Consider the following 27,609-nt stretch of genomic DNA (forward strand, 5'->3'; position numbering starts at 1 on the left):
GAAAGGAAAAATGATTCTTTCTGAAGTTGGGGGGTTGCCCCTGGCACCTCCCACAACCCCTAGAGCCCCCAAGACACGGTGTGGAAAACACTCACTTGGCCCAGCCCCCTTCTTTCAGTGGTGCTACAGCCCCAGGTGGCTGGCCCCTAAAACCAGAGGTGGGCCCTCCCCTCTCTGGCAATTGAATATTCAGGGAAGCTAGGCCTGGTCCCTGTCCACAGGTGACACTCTCACCTTTTCCTCAAGTAACAGTCACAGCCCCAGGCATCTCTCACCTGGTTCTGCCTCTCTGTGATGGGACTGGAGTCCCAGAGGTGGCAGGATGAAGACTTTGGGAGGACTGGAAATTTATCCACCACACTGTGGGAGGGAGCTGTTGTGGGAAACTGCGTGCCACCTCGAGGACCAAGTATCTTGCTTGAGCTCAGAGGGAAGGCCCCCTTCAAGATGGGTGGGCTCCTGCTGATGCGGAGGCTGCCAGGTCAGGCCAGATACTGGCCCAGGGGTGAGGGGCAGGGACAAGATCACTCACCAGCACACCCAGCAGACTCTCAGCACCCTAGACAGGGAGTGTCCCTTGCTGCCTACTGGCCTTCCCCTCAAACCTTGCCCTGTTTCTCTCCAGTGACTCAGAACCACAAGCTCAGTCACCATCTCCTGCTTTCCCCAAGCCCTCCCGGCAGCAAGCACATCCCAGCTTCCTGCTCCCGACCTTGGCTTAACTCCAGGACACATGTGGCCTCCCATTCTAGAGCATTCTCAGTCAGCTCATGTCCCCCACTCCAGCTCCAGGACCCTCCTCCCACCCCGAGAGTCTGCGGGAGGTGCCTTTCAGCCAGTCCTGACTTCACAGCTGCTTCTACCCAGCAGCCTCCCTTCCTGAAGCATACCCTCTTCCAGGTGCTGCCCTTTCATTTTTGCTCCATCACGGCCTTTGCCTTTCGCCCCCCCCCCCATACCCTCTTCCCCTCAAAACATCAGGAACACAGCCGTCCCATTGCTTCACTCTCATGTGCCTTTATTGAGCTCCCACAGAGTGTGTGGTACTATGCTCCAGGATTTGGAGCCACGGTCTAGTCAAAAGGAGACCAAAGCTAGTACAGAGAATGTTTCATAGCTGCTTACATCTGGTCAGGGGTGGGGGAGGGGAGAGCTAATCACAAAACAAAGTCCTATTCCAAAGCAACAAAATCTCCTCTGGGAGTAATAGATATTCTACGCACGCGCACGTGCACACACGCCCTGGATGGACACTTGGGTACACCCAGTGGTTGTATATGCATGCATATACAGTGTTGTGGGTAAATAAGCGACTGTATATGCTGTCCGCGCGCAGGCACGCACACACCACCGCACAGACACAATCCGGCTTATTCTATCAAAGACACTAGCCTCCAGGTTCTAGTGAAGCCTCTGCCCTAGATACCTGCAGCATGCAAAACCTGGAGATCGGAGAGTCACAGTAAAGGACAATAGGTATACATGAGCACTTCTGTCCCCGGGCCCAGCCGCAGCACTGGAGGTCGCTCATGGTCAGCGACAGCAAAGACATTGTGAAGGGCTCACAGAGCAGAGCAGAGCTGAGCAGTTGGAGGTCATCTGTCCAGTGTCAGGGCCACCTGAGCCCTGGCGAGTTCCCCAATCTTCAAGGCAGAATTTAAAACTCTGGTTTTCGAGTGTGTAGTCCTGCAAACAGTATTCTCATCACAGTGCTGCAGATCGAGGTGAGGGTTTTTTCTCGCTCGCTCTCTGCAGCTTCCCACGTGTGCTAACGCATTTTGTAGTCATTAGATACAGATGTTTCACACAGCTGTCCCTTGAAATCCAAGTCTACTGTGAAATCGAGGTCTCGCTGCAGAGAAGGAGCAAAGGGTCGCAGCATCAGTGTGGAGGGAAGTGCCAGCCCCACGCCTCTCCCTACAGGCGGATGGATAGGTAGCTACTCTGCTCCTAAGGTTGCTAGCTAAGGAGTTCCTACCAACAGCCCTCGGGAATCTATTCTGGTGCCTCATTATCTTCACAGGAAGTTCTTTGATTCCTAACCTAAATTCTTCCTGTAATAATATAAACTGTTTCCTCTGATTTCATCCTGGGAGAATAGAGAGTGGGATGGGTGAGTCTCCTGTGGCATATCCCACAAGGCATTGCCTGCAGCCAGGGTGGCTCAAACAGAGAGAATCACGCCATCTCCAACCCAGTTGGCCCACTAAAGAAATGCAAAAACTTCTTCTGGGCCACCAGAAACTTATTTCCTGGCTCAGCTTGTCCTAACTGAGGTGAAACCCATGGCAACAGCCTCTGTTCTCAAAGCCTCTCTATGAAGAGCTAGACGCTGTGCTCCAGGCTGAGAGTCCAGGTGGGGAAGGAGGGGCTAGAAAAAGTCTCAAATTCCCAAGCTTTTAGGGGCCAACCCTGGAGTCCTTCAGTAATGCCTAGTTACATCCAAGCCCAACTTCTGACTGCTTCATCTGGTAACTTTCCTGATTGTGCACAAGGCGCTGAGTTGCCTCGGTGAGTGGACACTGGGACCAGCACTGTGGTCCCTTCCCCCTGACACTTGCCCACACAGAGGCCATTTTAGCACTCACCACATTTTTGGCATTTGGCTTCATGGAGATGGACCCATAGAGCTCTTCCCCCCTCCGGACAGTGAGGCAATCTTCCAGGTAGAAGACGGTCTGCTTCCAGTGGGTGTAGGGGGCATCAGGGGCTGAGGGGCGAAGGACAGGGAGGTAGGACGGAACAGTCAGAGAAGGCGTCTCTAGAAAGGCTGAGGCTGGGACCCTGCCTACAAGTCACTGGCTTTCTTCTGGGACTCTGACGCCCACACAACACTCTTGTTGGGTCACATGCCAGCTCCAAGCCCACCCCAGAACTCCTCCTCAGCCTCAGGGACCCCTCCTTCCATCAGATCCCCACCCCTCAGGGCTGCGGGTCTTAGCTGTGGATCATAAGAGAACAAGCTGATACCCTCTCACCAACTAAACTTCCTAACAAAAATGAATCTCAGAATGCCTGTGTGTGTGTGTGTGTGTGTGTGTGTGTGTGTGTGTGTTTTCATTAGTTCAACAGAGTGAAGACTTTCCAACAGTGTAGGGGAGAGATTCATAGAGTAGGACATCCTGTTTCCCCTTAAATGACATCATTTATGCAAACTCCACAGCTAACCCAATTTCCCCACTTCCATTGCCAGCCCAGTCCTACAAATAGCTTTCCCTTCCTGCTTCTCTGCCCTAGAACCAAAATTAGTACCCTTGGCCCAGGCTCACCAGGGGTCTCAGCTGTGCTGACCAACTGGCTCAAATAGAAATGAGGGATGATTCTCTTTCTACAGCCCCAATGCTGGGCCAGAGCCCACACCTCCTGCATGATCCAAAGTCACGCTGATGCTTGCACCTCCTCTGTATTTGCCATTAAATTGCACACATCCCTCTCAGCACAGTACAGATTCCACAGCTCCATGAGAGGCACAGCTAATGGGCCATCTTCCTCAGCAACAGCCATCCCTGGAACACTCTTCCCCCCTGCTCCCTGCTCACCATGCTCTCTCTCCCTCATCCTTCAAGGTCACTTCCTCTGTGAAGCCCTGCCTGACCGCCCACTTGGACTAGGGCACACTGAGCCTGTCATGTTGCAGCATAAATGTCTTTTCTGCCCACTTGTATGTATCCTCCCCAAGACTGCAATCCATGAGGTCAGGGACCATGCCAGGCCTGCTCACTGTTATATCTTCAGTGCTTACCACCTCACTTAGTAGGCCTTTAAGCACTGAACAAATGATTTATTTGATATAAAACCAGACTAGATAAACATCCCATGAAGTTTCAATGTATCCATAGATGCTCAGTTACACTGAGGGCTTTGAACCTAAGAACAATAGAAGATCCCATCTTATAGTCAGTTTCTCTTGGCCCTTCAGGCACTTATCTTCCCCACCAGGATACAGGACTCATTAATGCTGATTTCCTCTTTGCTTAGGACCAAAGTTAATGATAAGGAGACTTGGGGGAGAACATAAGTGCCTTTTAAACATTACAAAAAGCTGTCACATGGAAAAACTCATGTGTGACCTTGGAGGCAGAACAAAGGTTAGTCGGCGGAAATTACTAAAAGGCAGACTTCAATTCACCATAAAGAATTAGAACTGTATCACAAGCTTACAAGCTACCTGGGGTCCACTGACTTGGTATTTACCATGCACCAAGTCAGACCAGGTGGCCTCTAACATCTTTCAAGCACTATTTGAATGGTGATGAAGACTTTGTCTTTCTTTGCCCTTTGCAATGAACTGGATTGATCAAATGTCAGTGGTTTGGATTCAGACTTGAGTAGCCTTCAGTGTGTGCATGTGGGAAATCGATGCAAACTCAAGGTCCTAGAGGGGGAAGAGCAGCCTGAATATTTAGAATGGCTTGAAGGAGGATCATGGGCATGCAATCTGTGACTCTCTGATCCTGGATCCCCAAACACATCCAGCCTTCCTGTCCTCTGGTCTAAGGCAGTACTATACTAGTACTGCTGTCTACAGACGAAGTGTGCCTGCTCCCAGCATCTTCCCTGCCAACTACATCTAAATAAATTGTCAAAAGACAGTCTTCAGTGTGTGTGTGGCAAAGAGCAGTGTGTGACTGACAGCATTCTCGCCCCTCACTGCCACCTACAGCAGCTCAGACAGGTGTCTCTCCAGTTCTTATAGACCTTCAGGCAAGAGGATTCAGGCACCTTCTTTCTTTTACTTCGTCAGATGCTTCATGAGAATCCCAGAGACTTCACTGCCTCAAATTTGCCAGTCACCAAGCCTAGGAGTCTGACTCTGATGGTAGCCCCAAAATACGCCCACACTGGGTTGTAGGAAAGTGATCTCTCCCCCTGACATCAACATCAAAAGGTTAAGAACTTCCCCAAGGTCTCATTTCCATGATGGGTTCACAAGCTATAGACTAATTAAACCAGTCTTCTCAGTCCTGATCCTCCAACAATATGTCCAGAAGAAACTTATTAAAAGTCAACTGTTTTTACTCTACTAGGGTTTTGAATTCAGTATTTCTGGGGGTGAGAAGGGAGCAGGTTTGCCAAGACTGAAAAATCTCCCCCAGGTGATGCAGATGAACAGCCATGGCTGAAATCGCTGAGCAAACCTAATGGTTCACATCTGATAACACCTTTTGGATGGGTGTCAGTGGGAAGGACTATGAAGTGGGCACAACAGACCCAGTTTCCAGCTTCCACTTTGCCACATATTTGCACATGACCCTGGGGCTCATTTTCTACACCTCCAGACCATGGGACTCTGTGAGGATTAGATGGGATGAGAACAGGGAAAAGATACACTAAGAATGACCAAACCTGTTGTGCACAGTTTACTTCTGTTTTCCTGGTATAATTATTACTAGCTCTCTCTCTCTCACTCTCAAAGATTTCCTTAATTGAAAGATAAATTATATGATCACCCAACCTATAACATAGTCAGCCTATGTTAAGGTGTTATTAAGCATTAGGTGGCTATTTCATAATTATGGAAAGTGATATATCATTTTACTTATCCATAAACTATGGCTCTGGGCTGCAAGTGTGGGCTTCTCAATTCTAGATTCTAGAGTGTCCTGGGGAAGCATCCAGGAAGTTGCGGTGCAAGAGAGCGAGCACTCACCACCAGGCTGTGCAGGACACCTGGAGTTCCTGTCAGCGAGAAAGTCTTTTCTTCTCCTCTGCCTTCAGCTTTCCCTGTTATGAAGATGCCTTCATACTCAATATCTGGACCCCTTTTCTCCCTCCCTGAGGCCTCTCCCCTCATAGTCTCTCTGGGTTCTGGATTACAGACAGCTTGTGTTTTGTATTTTGAAGTGATTGTGACCAATAGTGCCTGTAGGATTCCAAGTGTATATGCATGCATGCATGCATTGATTCATTCAACACACATCTATTCAAGATGCCTCTGATGTGCCAGTTATGGTCCTAAATTTGGGGAGCAGCAACCAATACAGCCTTACCCCCTTTATATCCTATCCCCTAAGTGAGAAGACAAGTCTGGCATTAGTTGTGACCACAGGGACCATGGGAGCAAACAGCAGGGGGTTCACAAGATTATTCCTGGTGCTTTTGGAAAACAAGTGGAATCCTGCTTTCTGTTTCACTTCCCAATAGTTAAGTGGAATCTAATGCTCTTTCCATCTGTAAATTTGTAATGATATGCTCTAGGGCAGTGGTTCTCAACCTTCCTAATGCCGCGACCTTAAATACAGTTCCTCATGTTGTGGACCCCCAATTTCATTGTTACAAATTGAACATAATTAAAGCATAGTGATTAATCACAAAAACAATATGTAATTATATATCCGATGGTCTTAGGCAACCCCTGTGAAAGGGTCATTAGGCCCCCAAAGGGGTCGTGACCCACAGGTTGAGAACCACTGCCCTAGGGGGTTCACAAGCTCTCTGAAGAATTAAAGACTATGCACCAAGAAGCTCCTTGACCTGAGAAAATGACTCAGTGTCAAAGGACAGCAAAACTAAAAAGGGCTGCCAGGCCACTGAGGTCCAATGGTGTGATTTCACACATAACAAATCCAAGACCCAGAGACTAACTTGCCCAATGTCACTTTCAGCGCCTGATCATCCTACTTTGCTGAATCCTGGGAATACCAGGACTCAAATCCAGGCTTGCTCATACTCAGCCTACTGCTCTTCTATATACTACACAGCAGCCACGGGGGCCCCAGGTCCATTTTCCTCCCTGTACCTGCCTAGGATGTGCCAAAGCGGTGAATGGGACAGCTAGGCCTGTTGGCTAGCACAGCCTGGAAACCTGGGCACCTGTGCCCATTAGGGCTCCTGCCTGGAACTGCAGAGAGGAGGTGGCAGGCCATTAATGGGGATTGTTTTCAAACTGCACAAGACTCAGTGTGTTCTGGAGTGGGCTCCCCAGTGTCAGCTGCTGCTGAGATGGGAGCACGGTTGGGGGTTGATGAAGAGGGACCGCATAAGCAGGCTGCACTTTGCAAGAAGTTCAAAAATAGCTGAGACCAAACAATACATTGTTGAGGCCTGCACACACATGTGATAAAACTTTTCTAAAATAGAAAAGAAATAAGGAGCACAAAATTTAGGATAGTGTTCACCTAGAGGTGATATGGGTGGGGCAGGGATAGTAGAGCATCCAAGTGGATGGAAAGGTACTGATAGCATTTAAGTGAATGAGTTAGGTAGTGAGCTCACATGGATTTATTATGTGACGGTAAGTTAATTTACTTACACTTATGAAGTATAACCATATTTATTAATAATGAGTTTCTGGTTAATATTTTACATTCTAATAATTTATTTCTTAGCTGATGTATTACATTCTAATAACAATAATAGCCTTGTTTCTAGTTACTATTTATTTTATTCTCATTCCTGAGTTAGGTGGTGAACTCACAGATATTCATGATATCCTATATAATAAAAGAGAAACATGTAAATTGACTGTCCCTCTGCTATGGTCACCAGCCAATCAGGAGAGTATGCAAATCAACCCGACAAAGATGGCAGGTTAATTTGCATATGCAGGCACCAAGAAGCCTGGGTCCCAGGAACATCCTCAGGACCCAGGCCACTCCTAGCCTTTAGGCCCACACATAGGCCCTGAGCAGCTGGGGTCCCAGAATGCCCCCGGCCACTCCAGGCCTTATGGGTCCAGGCACCAAGCAGATGTTCCTGCCCCATGGCAGCTTGCGTGTGCGCAGGCGCCAAGTGGCGGCCCGTGTCCATGCCCCCAAGCCTGGTGCCCATCACAGGGCAAACAGGCCAGGCCTCCCTGTGATCCCAGGTGAAGAAGCTGCTCTGCTGACCAGCCTGCGCTATGGACCTGTTCGGTGGGTGGCGCGGAGTCCGGGGCCTCTAGCCTGCAGCCTCGGGAAGTCTCCCTCTCCCCAGAGTTAGGAGCACCAGCCCAGGTCCACCCAGCGGCCCAGTCCTGACTGTGGGGGTGAGTTCCTGCAGGCTGGGGTTTGATCCCTAGGCATTAGCAATAGGAGACCAGCACCTTTGTTATTGCTGTGTGTCCGGGTTTTAATTGGACAAATTCCCGGTGGTCCCGGGCACCTACTTAGGAAAATCTTTTAGGAGGAGAATTCTGTCTGGGTTTCCTCAAATTCCCTCAGCCCCTACTCACCCCTCTGTAAAGGTGCAGAACAAGTGAGGCCCCTTAAATAAAAATCAGAGGTCTCCAGCAATGGTGGGCCTCTCTCATCACAATCATTTGGACTGTCCCTTAAGTAATTCACAATCTTATTAGAGTGAGTGGATGATAAAAGCACAGTAATGACATCAGAATGTAAGGCAACAATACAGAGAGGAACAGAGGCAATTGCTGGAATGATTTTCCAACAATTAGCACAAAGATTATGTGCTGTGAATTAAATAAAAAAAAATATGTGTGGAAGTAGCTGCTTCATGAGTACGGGATCCCTTCTTATTTTAAAGGAAGCTGAGTTCCATGTGAACTGTGTACTATGCTATGATATTTGAGGCACATTAAATGATAAGGTGACATTGTTATTTTCTATAAATGAACACAATCTCTGGTATGCTAAAATGATAGGTATTATAGAAATATTCAGATAGGGAGACCTATAGGCTTGATTACAAGTGAGGCTTACTATCACAAACCAAATTTATTGCTTAAAATAAAAAGCAGGGAGCCAACTAGAAACTGAACCAAATATAAGCCCTTGAAAGGCAAATGTAAATTGGATAAGCTGTGCTATTACAAGAGCAAGAAGAAAAAATTCAGATGCAAGAATGAGAAGCACATTGCATCCACACTAAGTTGCTGTTAAAGAAGAAGAATGATATACTATGAAAATACTTAATACTGAGTTAGGAGCTAACTCACCAGATTGTCAAGAGATTTGTTCAAAGAGGATTTCCTAGAGTAGGTGGTATTTCAGTTAAATTTTTAAATGTGAAGAAGTTAGCTTGATAAGAAAAAGGTGTAGGGGTCCCAAATTGCAGAGGGTTCAGGCAGGGCTGAGGGACCCTCCACCCCCCTGCATGAATTTTGTGCACCGGGCCTCTAGTTAATAAATAAATAAGCAAAAAGTGAACTGTGCATGACCCAACTATGACAGTATGTCATGAACCAAGAATTAATTTTGATCCAGTTCTGTGCATCTGGGGTCCTTAGAAACAGAAAGGAAATACTCCTTGGTGTCAGGGTGCAGAGGGTCTGTGTAAAGCCCACTGCCAAGTCCTTGCTAACTGGTAAGGACATCTGCTATGTGTGGGAAGCAAAACCCCATGCTGACATCTCCGGGTGTCTGAGAAAGCAGCTAAACAATTTAATTTCCCCTGATCACTATGTATGTGGAAAGTCTGCAGCAGGAGGGATCTATCAGCCAGCAGGCATGCAGTCAGAAGGCATACTGCAGTCAGGAGATGGAACTGCCTTTCTAGAGGATGTAGCACTGGTGAGGCAGGCTTACACAAGGGCAGTGGTTTTCAACCTTGATCGTGCATCACAATCACCCGCAGAATTTAAGGCACAGATTCCAGGGCCCCACCCCAGAATTATTGACTCAGTAGGTCTGGTGGGGGGGGCAGAGAATTTGCATTTCTAACAAGTTCCTAGGTGATGCTGATGCTGCTGGTCCATGGGCCACACTTTGAGAACTTCTACTCCAAGACACAGGAAAGGAGGACTACAGGAAATCCGAATGTCCTTTCAGAACCTAAGTTCCTGGGATTCTGTGCACAGGAGAGGGGACATAATGCCAGGACTGTGAAAGACAAAGAGGCATGCTCAGACCTTGAACTGGACCCAAGGTCTTTGAGCTTATAAAACATACTTGTTATCCTCTTTCTCCTAGGGGCTTGTGTGGGACTATGGTGGGTGTGTCCAAGAACAGGAAGGAAAGAAGCTGTGGTTGGAGACTTAGCACTTGAAATTCTCACTATTTCCCAGGCAGCCCAGGGCTGACTTCTTTGATTCTGAACTTGAATTTAATCAAGACTCCTGCCAGGGGGGGGCATCAGAAATGTTGTCCCTGACACCACAGAGCCAGAGAGCCATTTCCCTAGGCTGTCTGCTTGACCTTAAGGACTCCAGATAAGACCCACACGGCTGGAGCCCCGGCTTTCAAAAGCCAGAATTTTCCCAAACTGCCTCTTCCTCGGCACCTACAGCAGGGCAGGCCATCATCCTGGTGGTGGAGGAGGCAGAGCCAGCCTTTGTGATTCCACTCCTGGCCTCCAATCACAGCCCTGGTCCCCACACAGGCTCCTTGACCCTCTCACCGCCCCCACTCCTCACCAACATGAGGCTGAGTTTTCTTCGCTTGCCAGGGTCTAGGTAAAACCTCCCTGCTCTGTCCTGGCTGTCCCTACCGACCAAGAAGATGAACTTGCAGGCTGCCCCTCAAAAAAGGGTAACGCTGTATCGACCCAGACTGGACCTCTGGTTTTGCCAGGGCATGGAGCGCCAGCACTGGCCTGGCTGTTAGAGATGGGAAAACCCTGGCATTGGCAGTTGGGAGACACTGGCTCTGGAAAAAGCCCTTCTGCGAGGGATTAGGTAAGTCGCTTGCTCTGACAACAGGTGAGAGAGGAGCATTGTCACCAGGTCTTCTGAAGTGAATAAATCACATCCTTGAATTCTGGTAGAACCCACCAATTCCTGCCACGTGCACACTAACCCAACTGCGTGCTCCCAGGTCCCAGAGTGACTCCACGTGAGTGGTGACTCTGAATACATCCCCATAGAGATTTGTTTTTTCATAGAGATTTGTTTAGGATCTGCTATGATCCAAGCACTGCCATAGAAGCCAGGAGAGCAGAGACTAATGAGATGTGATCCCAACTCATTGGGAGACCAAAGATTGAAAAAAATGAGTGGAAATGTTGAGTAAATGATGGCACGCCTTACATTGAATTTCTGTGCTGTTGTTTAAAAAAAGAAAGTAGGTATCTCTGTGAGGCTATGGAAGTACCTCCAACACATACTGTTAAATAAAGGAAAGGTAGCAGAAGGCAGTGTACGGTCTGAGTCAATCTGTGTTTTTTTAAATGCTGTAGTTTGATATTGTACTCTAGTTATGTAAGATGCCACCAATGTGGGGAGCTGGGCATAGGGTTCACAGAACTCTATGTGCTATGTTTGCAACTTCCTGTGAGTCTATAATTATTTCAAATAAAAAGCATAAAAAAAGGTGTATATAGATGTGGATGTGCTTGTTGTGAGAATAAACAAATCATCTTTTCTGTCAAAGAACAGTATAGACAGCCGCCATTTTGGACTGCGTGACTTGGCAGTCACCATTTTGGCCACATGGCTTACAGCTCCCTGGGGGCTGCTATCTTGAAACAGCAAAGGCCAACCCCCTCCCTTGGAATTAGTCAATTGGGAAAGACCATGAGCTGAGCTCCAATCAAGAGTGAGGGACAGGTCACGTGCGTCAGGGATTATTAAGCCAAGCAGACTGCCTGCTCAGGGTGTGCACACATTTCCAGACTATGTGTGTGTTTACCTTTCTACATAGAAGTAAAGATGTTTGCCTTGCTGCCTGGCTCCTGTGTATGTTTTGTGTTCTACCAGGACCCCTGACTTGGGGGGCTCGACTTATTTCTAACATTGTGCACCATTGAAATTTTTTTGAAGGACGAAAAAGAAATCCTTAACAATATATGCCTCTGAGGTGTGAATGGGGAAAGGACTTTTTATACCCTTTGGTTCCTCTTTGCTATTGTGTATAAGCATCAGTTTAAACATGGCCATGACAGATCTAAGCCCAAGGTGTTAGGGAGCCTGAGAGGACACCTAAGCTTGACCCAAGAGGGAAGGAGGGGACCAAGTAATACCGAGCTGAGAGATGAGACCTCTAATGGGGTGGGCCAGGTGAGAAGGTGGGGACAGGGGAGGTGTTATGGGCTAAATTGTGTCCCCCACAAATTCACATACCTAACCCCAATACCTCATAATGTGACTGTATTTGGAGCTGGGCCTGTAAAGAGGTGATTAAGTTAAAATGAGTCCCTTATGGTGGGCCCTAATCCAATCTGGCTGATGTCCTTTTAGAAGGAGATTAGAACATACACAGACACCAAGGATGTGTGCACACAAAGGACAGGCCATGTGAGGACACAGGGAGAAGGCAGCTATCTGGAGGAAAGGACATGACAAGAGCTTCTGACATAATGTAAAGACCCTCTTGCTCCCATGGCACACTGCAGTGGACACAGAGTTGGGGTATGCGAGGCAATTCCCAGAGACTTAAGAAGCCTCACTGAGTTCAGGGAATTGCAAAGTGCATTGTGTGAATGGAACAGGGGTGGAAGGCAAAGCTAAGGAAGTGTAAGAAATGAGGTTGGAGGAGTGGGCTAGGGCCAAGTCCCCGAACTCCCACTTACTGGGCTAAGACATTTGGGCTCATCTGCTACAGGCAGTGAGGCACCTCTGCAGGAGGGCTGGGAGGGAGAAGTGGTGGTCTTTGGGGACCACTGCCAGGGAATTAATGAGGATGGATTGGGTGGACGTAGTGAAGAAAGCAGGGCACATAGAGACGCCACTTGTAGTCTACTGAATCTGTAGTGAGGCATGGCAGGGGGAGAGAAACCTAATTCCACTCTGTTTCCTTACCCCCTCATAAAATATGCTCTAGAAATGCTGAATGAGCAAATGTGCGCTTGAATAGGGCCCCAAACCCCTGCCTCTCCTCACTTAATGCTCTCTCATAGCTCTGGCCATGGCAGTCACAATTTTATTTACCTTCTCCTTGGGAAGCCAAAATTTTGGTGACATGCATTTTTCTTAGATTACTTCGCAGCTGCAGAAGGCTTAAAGATGCCAACTAAGGGCCCCTGGCTAATGCCCAGGTCCTTCCCCCAAGTTGGGGCCAGCCCTGTGTCACTCCCCACAATACCTCATTATGGGGGAAGGGAGGATCTAGAATGCCAACAAAAGGCTCACCTGTGGAAAACCCCATTTTCTTGTGGCACTTGGTAAATTCAATATTAAAATAGGTGACCAGGGCGTGGATGTAGTCATTGCGCTGGATCTGCAGGCAGAAGGCAGACGTGAAGGACAGCTCTTCCGTCTTGACCGTGTAAATGTCCACCTCCTGCAGCCCAGAGAAGAGAGAAGGCCAGACACTTAGCACTTCCACCAGGGCAGCTGCATTCTGCAGGGGACTACCTACCGTACACGCTCCAGGGTGTCATTACTTAAGGGTGACTCCCCAGGCCCACCTACCACCCTCCCTATGACCCCCTCCATCCTTTCTAGGGTGGAACAATGATACAAACAGATATGAGTCAGCACCCAGGGGGAACAACATTAAAAGGGTAAATCTGCTGTGGGTGTGGCTGTGGAGGGGGGAGGGGAGAGAAAAGAAGCTTCATTCGACAGAGCAATCCTAAACCCAACCCGAATGTCCTCAGAGTGGTCCACCTCAGCATCGTGTGTTCATCTAGTGCAGTAATGCGAACCTATGACACGCGTGTCAGAGGTGACACGCGAACTCATATTTTTGGTTGATTTTTCTTTGTTAAATGGCATTTAAATATATAAAATAAATATCAAAAATATAAGTCTTTGTTTTACTATGGTTGAAAATATCAAAAAATTTCTATATGTGACATGGCACCAGAGTTAAGTTAGGGTTTTTCAAAATGCTGACATGCCGAGCTCAAAAGATTCGTCATCACTGATCTAGTGGTTCTCACAGTGAGGTCCCAGAATGACGTGTGTGGGCATCACCTGGGAACAAATTTTGAGGGGAGGGCATCCTAGCCCTACTTAACTGGAACAGCAATCTGTGCTTTATTACGTCCTCCCAGTAATCTGGGAGAACCAGACTCTCATTTCCCAGATGTTTGATATTTAAGTGCCTGGCAGTAGGAGGCATCAAGTATTATCACAAGAATGAGGACCAGAGCCTCCCCACAGTCACTGACTGAGCTAAAGGAAGTCCTGCTGAGCATTTATAACAAGTCTGGATAGGGAAGGAAGGAAGGAAGGAAGGAAGGAAGAAAGAGGGAGATAAAGGGAAAAGGGTAAATAAGAAGTGAGAGATTTTCAGTGCTGGCTGGAGAATGAAGAACTAATAATTCTAACAATTTCAGCTGGGAAGTGGCTGAAAATCAATCGTGTGTGGGGAGCAAGTGTAATAAAAGTTTGTACTGTGCCATTCTTTTCTATGTGAAGAATGTTGGCTGTTGTTTGCTGGCTCCAGTGAGACAGGGCAGACTTTTCAAAAGTCCAAAAGGTATCCAGGCAGCTTTCAGTGAGGCCTAAGGGAGGACTTCCCATGGTCGGAGTATGTAGCAAGGATCTCTGTCCTGAGGACTGCAAGAGCCAGACACATGTGTGTCTGGGATGATTCCTAGAGGAACCATTGGGAATACGTGTTGGGAATGACAAAACCTGTTGGGAATCATTAGGACAGGGATCTGAGGGTGGGAAACAAGCGCAGGCAAGAGACAAAGTAATGGTAGCAGAAATGCCCTTATCTCTACATATTTCCGGGGTAAATAAGCGAAAAGCAGATGTGATGCACCTGGGGACCTTTAAAGAGAAGTCCTGCCTCCAGGGGACAAGGAGGAGGAGGTGTGGTCAAGGGAGCCAGCCATCAGAGCCTTCTGGTGTCTGTGGCGAGCAGTTCTAACATCCCCAGGAGAGCTGAGCTCTGATTTATTAGTTGGGAAGAGGTGGGACTACAGGTTTAAGGGAATGTGGGAGCCCCAGTAAGGTTCAGAACTAAGGGAGTGATGAGTCCTGGGTCGGGCATGCAGAAGTAGAAAGCCAGTCCCCTGAATCCAATGCAAGAGCCCCTCGGAAGCATTCCAGGAAGTGGCACCTGGTGCTTGCTTGAACACCTCAGGGATGATGCATTCACTACCTACCAGGCAACCGATTCCATTTCCTAACATCTCCAATCGGTACCAGTCTGTAATCTCCACCCACAGAATAAGCTGAATGCTTGTTCCAGCTCACACCAAAACCTTTTCTTCTCCAACTGCCGCTGTTTTTCCATTTGCTTCTCCAAAGTCATGCTTTCTGACAACTTCACCAGCCTCTGACCTCAAAGAGCACACTGCTGGCTCCTCCTACATTTAGTCAGCCAATCCCCTCCCCAACTTCATCCCTCTCACAATCCTTTGTCCTTTCTTCCTGGGGCCCAGGTGCAGGGACCCTCCATTACATGTCATTCTGTTAGTTCGGGCCATCACTCCCATTCAGGAAGTCTGTTTAGACCCAGTACCTGTCAGCCTTCATGTTGATCATTATCCTTCCTGGCCACATGTTATCCACAGGTTCCCACCAGCTCAACAACTCTCAAAACAAGCTGTGCTGACTGTATTTGTATTAATGGCATCAGCACAGTCCACCAGGCTCCCAGTGCCTGCACTCACTGACTTTTCCATCTCCTTCTTAGTCAGGGCCAGCTAGCCAGGCTCCAGGCTCTTTCCAAGGTCCGTGGCATTTTTTCTCTGTCCCCTCTGCCATGAGCCTAGCCTGGTCTTTTTACCCTACTTCTGGCTCATCCCAGCAGCCTCACAACCTTTGTCTTGCGCCTGCCATTGGACTGGAGCTCTGTACTGACAGAGGCTACACCTTACTGGTCTGTGTACCCTCGCTGTGTGACATGGCACCTGACAGGTTTCCTATGTGACAACTGTCCTCCCTTTCCCAGGTCTCTCCTTTATACCAACTGACTAATCTCTCAGACTGTGCTGCTCCCTGCATCCAAAATCTCCCATGAGTCCTCATGGCTTAGCTAAAAATACCCAAACCTATTGGCTTGAACGTAAGAGGGGAGAACTGGAAAGTGGGCTCTGTGACACATCTAGACTTGGCTCTTTTTCCTTGTCACTCCCCTCACTTCACACACACACCACCCATCTATCAGGAATTCTACCACTATAGGGTCTTGCTCTCAACTGTCCATCAACCAAATGTCAACTATCAACAGTATTAGCTGACAGTGTTCCACTAGGTCCTGCAGACATTTGCATCTTAATGGGGACCTACGAAGGAATAAAAGCCTCCAAAACAGAAATAATGGAGCTATACATTAAAATGATGCCAGTGGAGGCAGTGGGTCTCTAGGAGTGGGGGTTGGGCCATCTGTGAGAGTGGGATCAGCTGTGGCTGGGCTTCTGAGCCACGGACACCTACTGAGCTCAGCTCCATTGTCTCAGACCCCAAGTCTACAGAATCAAACGCAGTTATCCTGGCTCCCCCAAAACCCAGGCCCCTTTGCTGAAAGGCTGCTTTCTTTTCACAGCAGCAACAGCATCTCTGAGACCCCTGGGAAACCCCATGGCTTGGCCTCAGGTGTCCCCATTAAGTGGAGGGCTCCGCAGGCATCAATTACTCAGAAGAGCCCCTGGTTGCTGCTATCCCCACCACTAAATAATGTTACAAATGGTTGTCTCAGAGCAGAAGTCTGGTCAAAACAGAGTCTTAATTATAATAAAGTGTCACACTCTGCAACGTTAATAGCATGAAAATAGCAATTAAGTGTGTGAATAAGGGCAAGTGTTTTCCCAACAGGCTCAGCATGACATTGCTTAGCACATTAGCAAGATAGCTGCTGGAGGGGTGCTCCTGGTGGAAGGGTGCTCCTGGTGGAGGAAGCAACCACAGCCAGTCCCCAGCCTTCCCAGAGGTCAGGGAGTGGGGCAGGGAGGGACAGGACTGCAGCTCAGAGCTCCAGTCCTGACACCTCCTCACAGCCTCTCTGCCCTTCTGTAACAAGGTGGTAAGGAGCTAGGAAAAATCCCAGAGGCAGAGAAATAGGGAAACTGAGACAAGAAAATTAAATGCCTAATAAGTTTGGACAGCTTTACAGACAATTTGCAGCAAGATCTTATCTTTCCCAGTCAAGGAGCTTGAGAACAAATGACTAATGTCTCTCCTCTCTAACCAGAGAATACATAGCTTAAATCAACCTGGAAGTGCTAAGGCAGGAGGGGGAAAAGGGAAGGAAAGAAGGGAGAGTTTATCTCACCCACCAAACAAAGAAGTCAGCCATCTCAGGGAAGGGAGAAGGTAGGGGGAGTTTTATCTCACTCCTTAAACCAGGGGTGAGGAACCTTTTTTCTGTGAAGGGTCATTTGGATATTTATAACATCATTCAGGGGCCATTAAAAATTATCAACTTAAAAATTAGCCTGCTCTATTTGGTCAAACATTTAATTAATTCACCCCTAATGCCTTGGCAGGGCCAGACCCAATGATTTTGTGGGCCTTATATGGCCCTCAGGCCAGATGTTCCCTACCCCTGCAAAGCCGGCAGTCTCGGGCTTGTCAAGATAAAACTGTCAAATGTTTCTTATAAATTCTAGGAAAGCCATAAACAAAGAAAAAGGGAGCCCTTGAAAGTAGTCTGTACCAAGATATCCAGCAGAGGAATTTAAAAAGTGGTAGACAGAAAAGCACAAAAAGCCGAACCTCTACTAGGCGGGGCTCCTCAGATTAGCTGAGGGCCATTTGTGCTTCGTAAGGCAGTGGTATCTTGATAGATTTGCTTGCCTTGAATCTTGAATAAAGTTACTTGCTTTGTTTCTTTAATTTATTTGCTTTACTACAACACAGCTGTCCAGGGTCGCTCATTTGAATTCTTTCCTATGAGACTGACAAGAACCGAGGAGGGGACAGTCCTCCTTCAATTCAGGGGGCTGTTCAATAGCACCTTTTCTGGTGTTTCTGGTGCCTGTAATGCCTCCTTCACTGAGCCTGGCTGCTGTCCCCTGGCTGCTACCAAAGGGAAGTCCCTTGCTGGGTCCTGATTGATGAGGCAGAGGAAGGAAGCTGGGTGCCCAGGCAGATGGAAGCAGGCCAGTCCACAGTGTGACCAGCAGATGTACAGTGTCACACCAGCAGGTCAGGGACAGAAAGCCACCTGGGGCCCAAGCATACTGAGGAATTTTATCACCAAGCTCAAGGCATGCCAAACATCTGCCTAATGGTCAAATAGAGCTGCCCCAAGTCATTTTGACAAATGTAGTTGTACAGTGATTTCTATCTATTCCACAGTAGTTACAGAAATGTTTTGCACTATGGTGAGCATGTTTCACAGTGTGCTTTCCTGGTTCTTGTTTGGGACACCCGAAGGGAGAGGTTTCAGGGCCAGAGGGGCTGGTAGGAAGAAGTTAAAGGACACCTTTGACCACAGTCAATCCTGCCTGGACTTGCAACTGGTCGCATAAAGTAGTGAGAACTGTGTCAGTGGAGAGTCTGTGACTTAGACCCAAAGCCAAACTTCTTAGATAGAATGTTATGAGAGGGAGACAGAGTCTGTTGAGACCTGTGTGAGGCTCATGTCATTTTATTTGCTCCCAGAAGTTGTTCTAAATGCCACAGTGACGCTATGAACCAAGGGCTGTGGTATTAGGAAGCCCGAGTCTGGGGACAAAGCACATTCCTCATGTGCCAAATCAGCATTAGTCCTTCAGAAACTTCCTCTCATCCCCAGTGGCCCTGGGCCCCTTCCCCTTCATGCGCTGTAAATGTCCCAGTCCTCCACACCAATATTTTCAGAAAAGAGGTGATATGTACAGGACAGAGCAGGCAAGTATGTTTTAGCAAGATTAGGGCTGAGTGAGCTAATGAATACTTACATAAATGAATCCAGATTTTTAAATAAAAAAGTCAGCTTGAACCATATGAAATTAATGTCTTCCTAGCTTTAAAAAAATCACATATCAATAGTTCATATGACTCAACATAATATATTAACATATATGCATGCAAAGACTTAGCAAAAGGACTGGAAAGCTCAATTCAATGTGTGAATAGAGGTCCCTCTAGGAGGAGCATGCGCTTGAAAGGGAGGGGAGGTCAAGAGGAGCTTTGTGTTTTACTCTATCAAATTTGGCTTGTTTGGATATTCAATGATAATGAGAACACACTAGGGATTGATATAATGGAGATGCTGACCCATTCAGGAAGAGGTGGGGCTACAGAGGTGGGACTACTGCACCTGCACTGAAGAAAGCTTTGGGGGGGAAATGTTAGATCATGTATGAACAAGAACACTCAGGTGGGTATTGCTGTCTGGACGTCCCACGTGTGCTAGGACGTGGGAGTGTAATGACAATTATAGAATTGTATACAAATATACAATTATATTCGGTACCAGGTTTCTTTTGTAAGAGGGCCATTCACCTCTGAATGGAGTAGTTTATTCAACCCTGAACAGACCCTCCTGCCTGCAGGATGTCCTCTCCTCTATTACCCCCTGCCCCCAACACCACCAAAGGACAAGTACTGTCTCCTTCCAATCAGCTGTGCCACTGTGGACTCCAGTTTCTCTCCATATGATTTTTTGACTGGTCATCTTGTGATGCCAAAGGCTCTGACTAAGGTGTTCTTGACACCAGGCCGGGGCCGAGCAGGAGCTGGCAATGCCTTACTCCAGGCCCACCACTCTCCAGGGTGGCACAGCTGGGTTCCTGGCATGCCCACAGGGTGGCACAACTGGGTCTCCAGCATATCCAGGTCCATGAAAGATGAGTCTGCAAACCTTTATTAAACAGGCATTGGTCACCACTTGCTTTGGGTCCACGATGTCCACCAGGGGCTCCTTCATGGCAACGTCCCGGATGCAGCTCATGTCAAAGCCATAGACATTCTCCCACCCTGAGGGAACAGAGCAACACATGAGGGCCAGCAGCAGGAGCCCCAGAAGTCTCCCAGGCCCTCCCGAGTACCAGAGCACAGCATGCCCAAGGGGGTGAGGGCCAGCCCGTGCTCCCCTGCATCAGAATAGCAGCAGAATGGCTCCTCTGGGTGGAGAGCTTTGCAATGTGCCAAATGCTCATTCACACTATCTTATGTGTACAGGTCCTGCTTTATGGTTAGGAAAACTAAAGCTCAGAGAGGCTGGGAAACTTCTCTAGGGTCATACAGCTAGAATGCTACAGGCCTAAGAATAGAATCCAAATTACCTGTCTTCCTACACCTACTTTCCTGTCCCCATCTCTGATATAGCAGAGTCTCCTCTGAACCCACATTTCTATGTCAGTGCCTTTGCTCCAGCCATTCTACACACCTAGGTTGGCCATCTCTCTCCCTTCTCCAGTCCCCACTCACTGAACCTTCAATGCAGCAGAGAGAAACATGGGTGTGTAAAGTGAAAGAGGCTACAGTTTGAACCTCAGCACCACCACTTATTGGTCAAGACTTATGCAAACTCCCTATCCTCCCTGAATCTCAGCTTTCTTAACTGCAAAATGAGGGGGTGTCCATGAGAGTCTCTACCTCTCTCACATGCCATGATGCTCTCACTATGGAGCTCTCCCATAAGAAATACCCCCCAGGTGGGGCACACACCATCTCAGCGGTGCTTGGTGACCCCGTGGGCAGCTCATAAGATGCTTTGAGAGAAAGAAAGTTTTCGGGTCCAGGATTGGTGAGTAAATGAATGCAAGTCTGATGGTCTAAGACCATCCTTCAATGGTGATAATCATTGTGATCATTGAGTGACTACCAAGCCCAGGCCAGATTCTTCACTTTAGCTCCTCGGAAACCCCATGAGGATGGATACTTCTATATGTCAGATGAGGAATTAGGGCTGGAAGAAGTTGGCATCTGGATCACATGCAGTATCAGGCCCAGTGTCACTCATCAGGGAGATAGTGGCACTAGGGGACAAACCCAGCTTGTCCCCTCACGGTTCAGCTGCACTGAGCCAATATGACAACACTGGGAATACAATTTCCCCTCTGCACCATGCAGGGGGGGCCTGCAGAGGCCTCAGTTACTAGGCAGCTGAACTCTCCATTTACAGACGGGCTTAGAAATGCATTGAAGGAGAGATGCTTTTTTCTAAAATCTTTCAGGATTAAAATTTTTTAAATGTTCATCAAATACATGGTATCTTAGGGAACTATGTCCCTAAGATATGTTTGAGAGAGGGCGTGTGTGGGGAGGGAACAAAGAACATCCAGTGAGAGCTGTGTTCCTTTGACTCATGCTTTTCTAAGGCACATAAAGACCTTCCACAGGGAGAAGAGGCAAAGAACATCACCGTCTCCCAGAGGATGAGCACTTGTGAAAGTCTGGCTTGAGGATAAGATGCCAGTCAAACCCCATTAAATCACCCGAGGCTGGTGCCAAATTCCCAATTGAAACCTGCATTTGGAGAAGGAAGCTGCTGGGTCGGCAACAGGACATGCGCCAGACTCCCCTCTAGAATCTGGAAATACCTACCCATCCTCTCCCCAGATGAAACTTTCTCACCAAGACACACTGCCTTTGTCTAGAATCCTTCCTTAAGAGCCTGCACCATGCTCCTGCTCTTACTCCCTCGCGGCTGTGGCATAAGTTGAATTTAGTGCAAGTGCTGGGCAAATGCCTGAGGGAGTCTGTGCATGTAATAGTTAAAAGGCCTGGGCTTTGGAGTTCAAATCTGGGCTCTGCCACTTATTTGCTGTGTAACCTTCACAAGAAATTATCCTCTCAAAGAGCTGCTTTCTTCTTCTTTAAATTGGAGATGATGACTTCAGTTGTTATGAGGATTAAACGTGATAATAAACATACAGAGTGTAAGGCACCCTGTTACTGAGTTAACAGTGCCTGTAGAGAGAGGTTGACAGATGGTGATTGTCACTATATGGTTGGAGCGTTGGCTTTGCCACCATTAGAGTTGTGTGACCATGGGCAGATCAACCTTTTCCTTGAGCTTGTTTATAAAATGAAGAGTTTGGTTCACTAGTTCTGTGTTCCAGAATCATCTGGGACACTTTAAAAAATACAGATACCTGGGCCCAAACCAGACCTACTGACTCAGAACCTCCAGACTCAAAAGCTGTAACTTTACAAATCTATACAGGCAATTCCAACCACAGTGTGGAAACTTTGTGTTAGATAACCTTTAAAATTTCTCCCAGTCCTTCAAAGGTGAGCTTGAAGCCTCACGGCCTTTAATAAACCCTTTCCAGCCATTCCCCACCATGGGACCCTCCTGTATCCTCAGTACTTACTGTGTAGCTTCTGGCTCAATACAGACTCACATATAATGCTCTTTCATTCCCAAATATTTAGTGTCCATACTGCTTCACAATATCCTGTGTTTTAGGTGTTTTGTTTTGTTTTCCCCCAGGGGTTAGTTCATGTCTTATGTCCACAGCTAGACTATACTGCCTTCAGTTATTCAGGATCAGCCAGGACATTAGATTTTTCCCTCTCCATTCTGCTGATCATTCATTTCCCAAAACCTCCTTGAACAAAGTGGAGCAGGGATGGGAGATAATGCAAATCAAACAGATTAATTTTTATTGCAAGTCTATCTTATCTACCAAATGAGTGAATGTGGAGTAAGGTCCATTTACTACCAGAAAATGTTGCTATTAATTTTCTGGTGATTTAAAAAATAACATCAGAAGGATCTGTGAACTTGTGCTTAAGGATTGAAACAAACTCTTTAAAAGAGCTGCACCAGGGTACAATGAATATAACTGAAGCAGCAATGAAGCCCAGGCCTACCAAAACTACATACTAAGTTGACTCAAATCACCACTTTAGTAACTCAGTGGAGAAAAAGACGTATTCTTTCCTGGGAATACATATTATTCATCTATCTCTGCTATTCTTTTGGAAAATGAACAAAAAATAGATCACCCAAGATCAATGAAACAATGTCTAACAACTTCTAACATATGTGTAATTGGAGTCCCTGAAGAAAAGAAAGAATCAGTCAGAAAAAAAAAATATTTATAGAGATAATAGCTGAAATTTTCCCTAAACTAATGAAATCATCAGCCCACAGATTCCAGAATTCCATGGAACCCCAACTAGAATAGAAACAACTAAAAACATACCTAGACACATCAGAGTCAAATTGATGAATATCAAAATAAAGGGAAAACCTCAAAAACAGCTGGAGGAGAAGAAATGTGAAGTACTGGAGAACAAATTTCACATTTCATTAGCAAGAGCTGTAGCTCCATCCTCCCTCCCAACTCTGGCCCAGCAATTTGAGTTTCTCTGCTGGGGCTAATGGGACCGCCTCAGAGAACAAAACAAATGTCACCAGGTGGCACTGACAGCTTTCTTCTCCACACAGAAGAAAAGGTGTTTACAATAGTTTTATATATTTTAGGCTCTTAAGAACAAAGTCAACTCCTTGTTTAAATTAGGCCAGAGCCAGAGACTACAGCTCTGGATTTTGGAGGTAAAAGTGGAGGAGAAACCATGCACAGCAACCAAGCCCTCCCAGAGGTCCTGCCCTCCACCCCTCCAGCAGCAGGCCCCACTGGCTCAACAGTAGGCCTTCCTTTTCATCCTTTTCTCATAAGCCAGGAAGCGAGTATCCATCCCGCTGACTCTCAGCAGTTTGTAGATTCATGTATTGGTTGAGATTCATGTACTGGGTAAGAATTCAAACAGAATACTTACCACGGTTCCTTCAAAATTTGAGAGTCTATAACTCTACTTTTCCCAAATTATAGTAGAATTTTTAAAAAAATAATTACTCCTTTCTCAAGTTTAAACAGTATGCCTTCTATATTCCTCTGTGGTTTACTTTTATGCCTTCATTTGTTTACTCATTCATTCACTCAACAAAATATGTATTGTGAGCCTAGTATAAGCTGTAAGCCAGTCATTTGTCTCACTTTCTATCTTCTCTAGTAGTTGGTAAGCAAACTGAGAGCAGGTTCTATATTTTACTCATTCTTGTGTTCCCATGTTACATGTGGTTGAGAAAGAAGAGGAGAAGAGAGGAGAGGAGGGGAGGGGAAGAAAAGCAAGGTGGGGAGAGAAAGGGAGAGGAAAGGAAGCTGTTTTCCTAACAATTTATTTTCTGAAAGGACTGGGCATGTTTCACTTTCCTGCCCCACTTCAGATCTTTCTTTTTTAGCTGGTTCTTAAGCCAAATGAAATTTGCTTACAATTGTTCCCTTAGCAACCAGCAACCTTTGTGCTTTACTTTTTATTTAGAACTCAGAGTAACCAAAATCTTCATTTATTTGAAACTGATTTCTAAATGGGTTTTCCTGCTTTACTAAAAACAAAAGCATATCATTTAAAAGCACATTTAAATAGAAAACTTAACTGTATTTTAAATAGATTTTAAATGTGTGTTTAATCTTTGTTTCTGTTTGTGTGTGTGTGTGTGTGTGTGTGTATTGTGTGTGTTTTTTTTCATACTCCAGAGCAAGCATTCCACAAGAGAAAATGGGGCTGAGTTTCTTTTTTTTTCTTTCCCAGAAGCTATGAAAATTGCAACAGACAGTGCAAGGCTCAATCACATGATCTCAAGTTCTGGGCTGGCACCTGGGTAGCCATAGTGCCCCTAGTACCTCGCAGGGCCAGCCGGATCCTCTTCTGGCCCCACTTGCTCATTAAAAGGTGCACATGCCAGAGGTTCCCAAACACCACCGAGGGAGGAGGAAAAGATATGTTTGCTTTTAAACCACGTGGAAATTCCTTAAAGAGCTGTGCCCAGGGTCAGAGCTCAATAAATACTTAAGTGCACGTGAGAATGAAGACTGCCCTGGAGGTTCTCCGCAGAACCCTGTCGGTGCAGTCACACAGCAAGGACTCCAAGGGCAGTGTTACAATGCAGCTCCAGGGCAAAAAGTGCCCTATTTAGACATACATTTGATCAGTATTCACTGTTGAGTTGCTTCTGCAACCTACCATGAGAGCACATTTGTCCCAGATTCTGAGCCACTGGAGGCCAGAAAGCTTAGCAGTCAGCCAGAGCCAGGAGCAGAAAGGGGCTTAGTGAGCGACAGTTCAGAGACTAGACCAGTTTGGTGCCACAGAGCACCAAGAACTGCTGTGTCCTTCAATATGCATCATCTCACTTTATCCTCATGACAGGTCTACGGGATTGGTGATATTATCTCTAACTTGGGCTCAAGGATGTTAGGTAATTTGTTCAAAGTGACCCAGGGAGGATTTGAACCCAAGGCTGGCTGACCTCAAAGCATAAGCATCTAACCTGGGCCACCCTACCTCTGAATCCTGTCAAATGTTAGAAATGATGCCAGACTGGCTGAAGAGAGAGGGCACAGAGCCTCAAACAACCGTCTATTTCTGTCTTCTTCTGAACCTCAACATCACGCTTTGATGTTATATTTCCAGAAGGGTGTGAACACACACATTCCATAGCACAGTCCAGCTGTGGTCTCATCCAGTAGCACTAACAGCTATTAAAGGCATTTTGTGAATCAATTAGCCAAGCGATTGAGTCTCAGCCTCTCAGGGCAGGAAGCATTTACTCATCTGCTCAGTCTCTGACCCTCCACAGTCATCTTGCCAAAGAAGGCTGGACCACTGGAGGGGCAGGAACTGCTGGCTTCGTCGGACTTCTGGAGTTTCTGCCTCGTGCTTTGGGCTGAATTATGTGTGTGTTACTTATATGAGGGGTGCTTTGCTGCGTTGTCGTGTTTAGTTCTGGTTGGGGAGATGTGGCCATTCCTATCCTTATGAAAGGTTTGGTATAACCTCATTAAGGACCAGGACTGTGTCACAGAAATTTTATCCTTTAAATTAAATAGAACAAAACAGTCCTTTTTGGACCAGATAAAACAATGAAGGTATTTTTTGGCTTTTTTTTTAATCTAAGAAAACAAGTTTTCAGCTGATAAAGTATTATGAACACAGATTTGAATATGAGACTCTCCCACCACACACACACACAAACACACACACACACACACACACACACACGTGCAATCTCCATCTTTTCCCATCCCCACTGCTTCCCCAAAAGAACCTCAGAGAATACATATTTTACTTAATGAAAGAGAGTGGATATCATTTTGGTAAGTTTGAGTAGTATGACGGCAGGAGTCAGGATGATTGGCCTGGCTAGAGATCTGGCATTTCTGAGCCCTGTGGTGGACTTTGGGGATAACTAACCTACTGACTTCCAGCCACTTGGCCTCTGTTCTTTGCAAATCTCAGATTCTATGGTTTTAACTTATTTTTCATTAACATTGCATTTATTCTCTCCCCCAGGACATTTACCTTACACCAGCCATATAGTTTATTTTCTCTCCGCAGACCTGCCACCTTTGGGACTAGAGGAAAACATTACAGAGAGAAGAATCTAGAGAGACTCAGGTGAACTCCACACACATAGCAGTATGCTTATAAACTAGCTGCTCATCTCAGGCCCCCTGATGTGCCTCCCACCCTAAACGTAGAGGGGTGGGGTGGGGGGAAGCCCAGCAGAGAATGAAAGGAGACTTACAGTGGATTTTGAAGTCCTTGTACTGTCTGTCTTCAATTGCTACCACGTACAAAGCTGCCCGGTCTGGAAACATAAGCCCTCCAGGTTTCTGTTGATGAATTGTGGGGAAATGGGTCTCGTAATCTATTCACCTGACAAAGACATCACATTTTGAACTGCACATAGAGTTACCAGACAGGCAGCCCCTTGCCAACACTTCTCAGTCAGCAGACTGTCACCTTGGCCATTTAGGGCTCAGCTGGCAATGTTCACTTTTTATTTTGGAGTAAGGAGAACTGAGGGACCCCGATGGAATCAATAGAGCAAATAAAGCGGGGGAAGGTAAGTCCACTGGGGACACAGTGGAAGATGGTATGACCTTTCAGCCTGGAGAAGCCAAGGTCAGAAACACTCTGGGCTCTATTGGCAGCCATGCCACCCTAAGTATTTGTTGATTAGAATAGACTTTTGCCTTGACAACACTGAATGGGTTTCAATTGTGGTGAAAGAAGCCAAGGTTAGACCTACAGAAGAACATTGTGACAGTTAGACATATTGGGCCCAGGGACCATCATTCTGTCCCCTGAAGCAGACCTGGTTTAAAGAGAGGTGACTGGAAGAGGTTATCTTCAAGGTCAAGTCCTCATATTCTTCTAAGCCAGTGATGGTGAACCTTTTGAGCTTGGCGTGTCAGCACTTTGAAAAACCCTAACTTAACTCTGGTGCTGTGTCACATATAGAAATTTTTTGATATTTGCAACCATAGTAAAACAAAGACTTATATTTTTGATATTTATTTTATATATTTAAATGCCATTTAACAAAGAAAAATCAACCAAAAAGATGAGGTCGCGTGTCACCTCTGTCACACGTGTCATAGGTTTACCATCACTGTTCTAGGCTGTAGGTCAGGGCTAGAACAGAAATAGAATAGCCAGAGACCAATAAGGGGAGAGCATGCAGGACACTTACCAGCCACTTGTCCCTGGCAAAGATGACTGTGTTGAGCATTGACTCATAGAAGAGACAGTAGCCCATCCACTCGCTGATGATGATGTCTACCTTCTCTACAGGCAGCTCCACCTCTTCCACTTTACCTTTAAATATGGTGATGACTGGAAAATACGAACCCCAAGGCCACACTTTGCAGGGCTCAATCTATGGGTTTTAGCCTGGTTCTGATTCTACATTTAGGGTGGGACATACTCACCCTTCACCATGCTAGTTTATACTAAGTGAATTGAAAGCTACTTGCACATTTTCTCCCTAAAATGTATTGAGCAGTTACTATGTGGTGGACTAAGCCCAGGACATGCACCATGTTATGTACTAGTAATCCTCCCAACAACTCTATGAAGTAAACTCTTTATTCTTATTTAGAACTGAGGAAATTAAGGCTTGGAGAGGTTACATGTGGCCGTGGAAATAGGGCCCAGGTCTG

At 46.6% G+C, this 27,609-nt stretch overlaps 1 protein-coding gene and 1 long non-coding RNA gene across 2 annotated transcripts in view; one reads left to right on the forward strand and one right to left on the reverse strand.

The window, feature by feature from the left end:
- LOC107183045 overlaps nucleotides 1-5,023 on the forward strand; it is a 10,464-nt gene extending 5,441 nt beyond the window's left edge. Inside the window, exon 2 of the long non-coding RNA XR_001513821.1 lies at nucleotides 3,979-5,023. This is a non-coding gene — a long non-coding RNA (uncharacterized LOC107183045). The remainder of the gene's footprint in view (nucleotides 1-3,978) is intronic.
- The window catches only part of PRMT8 (protein arginine methyltransferase 8), a 70,062-nt gene continuing 43,450 nt past the window's right edge, over nucleotides 998-27,609 (reverse strand). The window contains exons 5-10 of the mRNA XM_015563751.1: nucleotides 27,141-27,283; nucleotides 26,190-26,277; nucleotides 19,506-19,621; nucleotides 12,944-13,094; nucleotides 2,589-2,710; nucleotides 998-1,852 (exon numbers count right to left, since the gene is read on the reverse strand). Of these exons, the coding sequence (XP_015419237.1) occupies nucleotides 1,769-1,852; nucleotides 2,589-2,710; nucleotides 12,944-13,094; nucleotides 19,506-19,621; nucleotides 26,190-26,277; nucleotides 27,141-27,283 (704 nt within the window). The 3' untranslated portion in view covers nucleotides 998-1,768. The remainder of the gene's footprint in view (nucleotides 1,853-2,588; nucleotides 2,711-12,943; nucleotides 13,095-19,505; nucleotides 19,622-26,189; nucleotides 26,278-27,140; nucleotides 27,284-27,609) is intronic.

The sequence above is a fragment of the Myotis davidii genome, unplaced genomic scaffold (assembly GCF_000327345.1).
Source record: "Myotis davidii unplaced genomic scaffold, ASM32734v1 scaffold1219, whole genome shotgun sequence".
In the NCBI taxonomy this organism is placed as follows: Eukaryota; Metazoa; Chordata; class Mammalia; order Chiroptera; family Vespertilionidae; genus Myotis; species Myotis davidii.